Consider the following 8,600-nt stretch of genomic DNA (forward strand, 5'->3'; position numbering starts at 1 on the left):
ATCATACCACTCCCATCTCTGTTACAAAATTATAAAAATAAAGCTGAGAAGAATCTATAACATATATATACAAATAGAAATAGGATATCTAAGAACTTAACAAAAACTCCACAAGCTTCCTCGTCAATCCTGAAAAGAGAAGTCTGTACAGGGGTGAGAACATCGTCCTCGCTGGTTCTCAGTAGAGAATTTTTAAGAATAGTTATAAGAGGATATGTGTAAACAGTAGAATGAATTTTGAAAATAGAGATCTTCATTCGTTTTATGAATCTTTTTTTTAAACCACAGCGATTAATAGTACAAAAAAACCAACTTCATATCTTTTCTTATAAAAGTTCCAATCTCGACAATTCGCATAATACTCCAATACATACCAAAAAGTCAATCAATCAAAAAATTCACCAATCACGGCCTCCAGACCAAATTCATCGCCCGATTACAAAGAGGTCAGCAAGGCGAAAGCGATAGAGGCAGGTTAATGCAAGAAGTTATAAAAAGTAACCCATAGAAAGCGACCTGACGAGGTCTGACTAAAAATGGATTACTAAAAATAACTTAACAAGGTCCGACAGAGAAGTCGGACCAATAAAAGGATCACTAAAAAGGGATGAAGACAACTCGTAAAGGCCAAAAGTGCTTCGCTGAAAGGTACAAGTCTTGCGAAAAAGACATTACTTAAAAAGCGAAAGAACAAGTCGAAACGGCACTAAAAAGTCATACTAACAAACTACAAAGAAAAGGTTCCTTAGCAGGTACACTACCTAAAAAGTTGTTGGAATATGACTAAAAAGCCCGAGGAAGGAGGTCGCACAGGTCGACGTCAGAGGAACACGGGTACGAACTCAGAACAGGGCTACAGAAAAGTCATCCGAAACTAAAAAGGTTCTATCTAAGGAACACTAAAAAGCTGTCAGATGAATCACTAAAAAGCCAGCCACCAAGCCGCAAAGATTGCCCGACTTGATACAAGGTTGACCAGCGCCAAGTCAAAGCAAGGCATCACCCCCAAAGGCAAGGGTAAATAACTCACTCAAAGGAGGTCAGACTGGGAAGTACTTGAATAAAAGTTTGAAGGGTTGCAAAAAAAGTAAAACCCCAAACGTTTGGCAAAATGCAGCTTCCATAATAAAACATTAAAGACTCAAAAGGCCACCTGAAAAGCAGCCTTAGAGTTTAAAGTGTTTGATTTTTGCAAAATAAAGTTGCTAGGAAGCAACCAAATGTCAAAAAAGTTAACCTCAGAAAGATTTACAAAAAACAAGTTCAAAGTCCACAAGTCGGACTATAACAATACACAAAAGTCATAAAGAATCCAAATTCTCCCCAGTAGTACTATCCTTGGTTGAAGGAGGAGGAATGGTCGAGATCGGGGTAGCATCAACAGTTCCATCTGCCCGGTTCAGAATTTGCACATCGGGCTCGAACTCTGGATGGTCGACCTCTGAAGGGACAGAAGAAGCTGAAGCTGCTGAGGCTTTCCTTGGTGGCACAAGAGTAGGACCCCCATCGTCATCATCAGGGGCAGGCACAATCTAGCCATCCACTACCATATTATCCACACTAAATAAGGAGAGATCGGCCTCAAGAGCAATAACTCGGACCTGAACCTTCAGGATCTCGAACATGTCAGTCATACTAGTTACCATGTGACCTTGAAGCTCGGCGTAATCATCTTGGGCCGATTGAAGTCTCTCATTGGTTTCTAGCAGCTCGCCGTAGGTCCGGGTATAGCTCTCCTTATACTTTTTTGCAGCCTCATCAGACAAGTTAGCAGCTGCCTCCGCCCTAGTAGCCCGCTCTTTTTCCTTCTCCACATCAATTTCCAACTTTGTAACCTTGGCATCAAGCTCATCTTTCAGACCCTTCATCCTATTAAATTCAGCTCGGGCATCCTCTAGAAAAGCCTTCGTAGCACAGACAAGGGACTCCTTAACATCTCGGGATAAGGCCGCGCCAACATTGGCCATCCGGATGCTATTGCTCGTTATGAAATCAAGGTGATGAAGGATCGAGACGTCGTCCATAGGGACTTTACCATGTGGAGCAATCAATTCTGTAGCAAAGGATATGCCATCAAATTCTTTGTCATTCAAATCATAGGTCCCAATAGTTTTTTGCTTCTTGGGAGCAGGACCGCTAGCAGGAGAAGAGGAAACAGGACCAGAAGTCACCTGAGATGGATCAACGGGAACTACCCGAACTCTAGGGACCGGGATGCTCTTTCTCGGCCCCTGAGAGTCAGAAGTCGGCCTCTTTGGGGACACCTGAGAAGACCCTTCTCCTGATGTCTTTGCAGACAAGTTCTAGGCAACCGACGCCTTCTTGGCCCTCTGGAAGGCCTTCATGGAATCTGAAGACTTCACCATCTCTGAAAAGGAAGCCAAGAAAACAACTCACAATAACATAGAGGGATAAAATTTACAAACAAATCAAAAAGGACTATTGGAAAAAAGTCAAACGCTACCTAGTTCCGCACGAAGAAGGGAAGGATCACTCAGAAACTTCTTCGTATCCAAGTAAGGAGGCTCCCCCCAATGTTCCTCTAAAATGCCTACCAAAGCTTATTCTACTTCACTCAGACTCTCCCAAGGATATTTGACTACTACTGCATTTTCTCGCCAACATAAAGGGAAGGTTGGCTCGTTATTTTCATCTAAGAAGAAAGGGTGGACATCCTCGATAGCTCGGACCTTAAAGTTGTAGTTCTTGAAATCACGAAAAGACTCATCATACATAGAGAACACTTTCTTCCCTTGAGTATGTAACACCCTAACTACCAAAGCTCACACTTCCGGCAGCGCGACTCTGATAGCTCGGACATTACGACGACTTTTATACTATTTAATACTAAAATATGAGTCTGTTTAAAACTTTAAACCGCAATACCGTTCCCAAAAATACTTTCGATATACAACGTACATCCATACATACCATACAAATTACAAAAACTCATGAAGAGTACATCCATATATATACATACATATATATAAGTAATATTACAAGCATAATCCAATACAATTCCTATCCCTCTTACAGATCATATCAAGATGAAGGCGAGGGTACAATAAACCATAACTAAAACAATACAGAGCATCACAACAACCATTAAATAAGCTCTTCGTAACTTCTGCGCCCATATCCTGAAAGGGGAAAAATGTAGGGAGGTGAGAACATCATCCTCGAAAGGGTTCTCAATAGAGGGTTTTTGGGAATTACTGTAATAGGATACATGAAGATAACCGCACCAGTGATTAATAACTGTCTTATGCCTCTTTTCAAAAACAACAGTTTTCAATAAGGTAAAGTCGGAAATCTTTTCTGAAAGAGGAACCGTTCAATTCTCAAAAACACCAAAAGCCTTTCAAAAAGGTTTATCTATGCTGAACCAAAATAGCCTTTCATATTTTTCCAAATCAGAAACACAAAACCGAAACCAACCATCGGTCCATCTCAATCCAACCACGGCCCTAGGCCCAAACAATCCAACCATCAACCAAATCACCACAATCCAACAGAGTCCCAATTGCAAACACAGATAGGAAGTTCAAGCACAAACAAACAGTTACAGCAAGTAGAATAATTAGCAGTTAATCACAAAGGCAAACCAAGTACAATATGCACACCCAAACAATGTCACATAGATGCATATGATGCATGCCTGTCCCTAGTGGCTGATGATATCATCTGTCGGTTATATAGCCAACCCGACACGTCCTGGTAGCTAACCATGGACAGAAACACCCATCGCGGAGCAAGTAGGTTTGAGCTACAACCCCATTGCTACTACCCGCTCAACCCAGAGCCAGTGGAATAACCACTACTGCGGCTACTACCCAGGCGGGTGTTTAAAAGCTCAACCTGGAGCGAGTGGAATCACCACTACTACCGCTACTACCCAGGCGTCACAGTCTCTGACCTGGAGCAAGTGGGACGAACCACAATCCTTGCTACTACCCAGGTATCTCAAACATATATTCATTCAGTTCCAGCCATGGATCAACATCCATCTCAGCCATCCGGCTTAAATTCAACATTCATAGTCAGCCATACGGCCCATAACTCATTCGGCAATCAGCCATAAATCAATATCATACACAGCCATTCCGGCTCACGGTTAAATCCAAAATCAGCCAATATTCATAATCGTACACAGCCATTCCGGCCCATAACAAAATAGCACTTCCACCGTTCAACATCATTAAATTCATAAAACCGGCATTTAAGCCATAAATCACTTTTCTCAAGCCAATTCACTTTGAAATCAAATTTCAACTCTTTTTAGCCTTGGCTTTAAAGATCTCATTTCTCAAATCATCTCAGGCTCGTAAGCCAAATTTACTCAAAGTGAGTTCCTTTTTAAAACAAAGCCACTCTTGGCATTCTCTTTTCAAAACTTCCAAAAACCATGGAAAGTTAAAGATTCATTTTGGGAACATTCAAAATCACTCATCCAACAATGGGATGTTATAACAAAAGTTTCTCGGCAGAGTCCCAAGTCTTAAGGGAAGGTCATCTTACATCAATTCTTTAAAATTCATTGAAACTCTTAAAATCATAGATTCTCGGTTCAAGTAAGTAAAACTGAATTTATTATGAAACTGAACCATACAAAATCACAAGTTCTAACCCGGTCCAAAAATCAACTCATTTGAAACGGAACCGGTTCATTTGAATCAAACCGCTTTCAGATTTCTTTTTGGAACCCATTTTTCCAACTCTTCCAAAATGCCTCAAACTTGATTACTCAATCAAAAGTCTAGGTTCCTTTAAAAATCACTAAAAACTCCTTTTTATATTGAAATCAATATTAGAGCATCATTCTTTCCTTCACTGATTCAAACGGTAAAAATAGTTCAGTTCTAAATAAGCCGAACTCAACGTATAAGGTTCATCAAATAAATTAAGCTTGAAAACATAAATATCCTCTTAATAAATCAAATAATACAATTTCTCAAATCCAACCCTTTTTAAATAACCTTTCAAACAAGACTAAGAGTTTATAGAAATTTCGGCAGTACCTCCCCTAAAACTTGGACTTTTGCCACCCGGTTCGGGTCCCAACTAAACCGTTCCTCATTCCTTTTCAACAACACAAAACCATAAATCAATTCAAAGCAGGCTAAATCCAACAATCGCCTCAGTGGCGTATCTCAAGGATACCATTTCAAAATCAACTCAATATCAATCGATTTAACTCATTTCCAAAGCTTTAAAGAATCAGTTCGGCAGTAAATCATTTGTCCAAAACCAAGTCAATTAAAGTAAACCAAGCTGAATTCAAAAATGCATTCGACTTTTCACATCATTGAAATAATTGACTCAGTTCAAACCAATCCTCAACGGTTTAAACTCAGATTTCAAATCTTTAAAGAATCAACTTTAAAACATTACATTTCATAAAGCCGCACAACAATTCAGCCAAACCAACATCCATAATCATTCGAGTCAATCAAATAATACTTAAGGCAATTACAATCACCAAATACACAATATCTCACATCAGTATCCATATGTAATAATTCCAATACATAAAACATAGTTTTTGGAAAGCGCCCCTACCTTAGAACGCAATTCCATAACCCAAACACGTCACAGGAACCTCCTCTCTTAAACCGGGATCACCAACAACCGCAACCTCGGCTCCAAGCTACTCCCGCGGTAACCATAACAACACTAATCGCAGCATATAACAATCAGGAATGACCCCACGTTACCAAAACTCATATTCATTAACCAAACACAACCGAATACTAACGCGAGGCTTTTCGAAACATAAATTACTTACTGAGCTAGCGAAACGAAGCAGCCGCAAACTTCGAGCACGACACGCAAGCATCGATATACAACCCTGTGACAAATAACGCTACAACGCCTCAGCCGAAATTATTAGAACAGCGACAAAAGGCTCCTTGAACCAAAACGCTTACCAAGATTGAGGGAGAATGGCTGAACCGAATAGCGACGGTCTCCGAACCGGTTCGGCGGCAGCCCGGCAGCCACCTCAAGCGGCAGTAGGGACCTAAACAACATGTAGCGACAATGAAGTTCCCAGAAGCTCAACAGAAAAGAGAATCAACTTAAAACCCTTACCGTCATAATTTTTCGGCGACGGCAGTGGCATTTTCCGGCTGCCAGGCACGGCGGCGCGACTGATTTCTCCCCCGGGAACGGCTGTGACAGAACCAGCGTCTCCTTCTTCCGTTCACAATCCCAGCGGCAGACACAGTGGTGGTTCTGGGCAGCTCTGGTGGCAATGGGCTCCGACAACTTGCATAATCCCGAGGCAGAAACAGACAGCAACTCTGGTGGTCTTCTCCGGTGACGACACCAGCCACCACGGGGACGGCGGCGGTGAAACCCCAACAGCGCCAGCGCTGCACAGTAGGGACGAGGATGGAGCTTCTTCTCGGTCAGTGGTTCGCAGCTCACGGTAACGCGCAAAACACCTCCTTTGGTGGTGACTGCTCCACTCTCCCCTGCGGCGGCGTCGAGAATCCAAGACGGCGACGCGATCTCAAGCCCACGGACAGGATGGTGGTGATGGCAGTTCAACTCACTCACCTCCATCGCGTCTCACTCTCGACATCTCTCCTTCCCCCTCTTCGACCGGCACCAAGGCGGACTAACACGTAATGGCGGCGACGAGCGTGCAGGGCGCGGCGACTCCGGCAGTCACGGCGACGGCGTGATGGCGGAGAAGCCCAGCGCGCGGCGCAGTATCTTTCCTCCCCTCCTCTCCTTCTTCTCCTCCACGGATCCGTTTCTCCCTTCCCCAGCTTCCCTTTCTATTTCTTTCTTTCTTTCATCTTTGCAGCTGTTGCTGCTGCTGATTGTTGGGAGAGGGTTTTGGTAGCTGTAGGGTTAGAGGGAATGGGTAACTGGGTTAGGTTTTTTTTTTGGGTTAGGGGTAGCTTCGTAATTTCAAATAAAAATAGGGCCAATATAGTAATTAAAATAGATTTTAACCCAACAATAATAAAGCATAAAAATACTATTGGCTCATCAATTTTACAAATTATTTTCAATAAAAGGTCCAAATCAAATAATTAGAAATAATATTATTAAATCCTTTATTTTCTCAAAACAGTGGTATCAATATTCTAAAATATTAATTGTTTAGTCCAAAATCATATAAAAATCTTTATTATTTCACAACTATCAACCTTATACCTTAAATATAGAAAATAATCCAATAATTTGTGAAATTGGATAATAATCATAACTTATCTCAAATCCAATAAATCAAAATTTGCTTTTAATTTCTTTAATAAAGAAATTTCTGAAATTAAAGCTATAGAAACACTGAATTTGAAATTAGCTAATGATAGCCCTTTTTCAAAGATTTTGGGTCTTACAGAGTAGCTCGGAAAGAAATCCAAGAAGCTTTCTTCTTAGCTACCGCAGGCTTTGTCAACACAAAAAGATATAGAAAGAGAGTTTCGGTAGGTCGGACACCCAATTCCTGACACAACAGTTGAAAAATCTTTATAAAACCCCATGAGTTCGGATGGAGCTGAGAAGGGGCCACATTACAAGACCACAACAGGTCGTGGTAAAAGAGATTGTGATATTCAGCTGACTAAAAAAGTAGTCATAAGCATAGAAAAAGGGTCGTTTTGCCTGAGTTAAGGAAGGAAAACTAACCCTCTCCTCAGGGTCAGGTGACACCACACTACAAGAAAATGGAATATTTGTAACAAAAAATTTGTATCAAATTTAAAATTGTTACCAAAAATAGTATTTTGTAATAATAATTAGTGATTGTTACAAAAGGATAATGTTTTGTAACAACATTACAAGTTGTTACAAAACATGATAATATTTTGTAACAACCTGTTTTATTTTGTTACAAATTATGTTAGTTTTTATAACGAAATGGTGTTTTGTTACAAAATATTGTAATATTTTGTAACAAAAAAAAAATAAGTTGCAAAAATTCAAAATATTTTTTAACAAAACAACTTTCTGTTTCAAAAACTCTAGTTATTTTGTAACAAAAAAATAATTTGTCACAAAATTCAATATTGTTTGTAACAAGTTAATTATTTGTCCTAAAATATAAGTATATTTTATAACAATTTTTTTTCAAAGTGTTAAACACTTTAAGAGTAAAAGAATATTGTGTATATATTTTTTTAAAAATAATTTTATTTTATTTCAAAAATTAAAATTGTTTATATAGTGTGTAAGACGTAAAAATTTTAGAAGATCTTATTAAGAGCTAATTTAGATTTATTTATTATTAAGTATTTTAATCTCTGAAATTATTCTATTAAAGATAATTAAACAAATTCTGATTAATTGAGTTTAAAGATTTTATAATTATTAAATTATTTTTTATATTTAAATTATAAAATTTAGAAAATGTAAAATAATAAGAACTTTATATGATTTGGTTTAAATATTTTAGATTTTAGAATTTAATACTTTAATTTTTATAAACAAAGAAAATTAATTATATTATCTCTAATACTTTAATTAGAATATTTTATTAAGTTAATTTGTAAATTTATGATTAAATAATATTTTTTTAAGATAAAGAAAGTTAATTGTATTACCATGTATTTTCAATTAGAGTAATTTATTAAGAATGAATAAGT

General features: G+C 38.7%; 2 protein-coding genes across 3 annotated transcripts; both read right to left on the reverse strand.

Annotated features, from left to right (window-relative positions):
- Positions 1-1,102: 1,102 nt before the first annotated feature.
- LOC140180960 (uncharacterized) lies at positions 1,103-3,016 on the reverse strand. Its single transcript, XM_072222861.1, has 2 exons — positions 2,465-3,016; positions 1,103-2,368 (listed from the first exon to the last, which is right to left on the reverse strand). The coding sequence occupies exon 2, from the start codon at positions 2,022-2,024 to the stop codon at positions 1,533-1,535; it is 492 nt and encodes a 163-aa protein (XP_072078962.1). The 5' UTR covers positions 2,025-2,368; positions 2,465-3,016; the 3' UTR covers positions 1,103-1,532.
- On the reverse strand, positions 2,884-6,893 carry LOC140180958 (uncharacterized). Of its 2 annotated transcripts, XM_072222859.1 has the most exons (5): positions 6,091-6,893; positions 5,928-6,019; positions 5,786-5,848; positions 5,560-5,673; positions 2,884-3,140 (listed from the first exon to the last, which is right to left on the reverse strand). In XM_072222859.1, exons 1-2 carry the CDS (start codon positions 6,565-6,567, stop codon positions 6,002-6,004), a joined length of 495 nt encoding a protein of 164 aa, XP_072078960.1. In that variant the 5' UTR covers positions 6,568-6,893; the 3' UTR covers positions 2,884-3,140; positions 5,560-5,673; positions 5,786-5,848; positions 5,928-6,001. The 2 variants fall into 2 exon arrangements, with proteins under 2 accessions (XP_072078960.1, XP_072078961.1); XM_072222860.1 differs by lacking the exon at positions 5,560-5,673.
- Positions 6,894-8,600: the final 1,707 nt, after the last annotated feature.

The sequence above is a fragment of the Arachis hypogaea genome, chromosome 17 (genome assembly GCF_003086295.3).
Source record: "Arachis hypogaea cultivar Tifrunner chromosome 17, arahy.Tifrunner.gnm2.J5K5, whole genome shotgun sequence".
NCBI classification, from domain to species: Eukaryota; Viridiplantae; Streptophyta; class Magnoliopsida; order Fabales; family Fabaceae; genus Arachis; species Arachis hypogaea.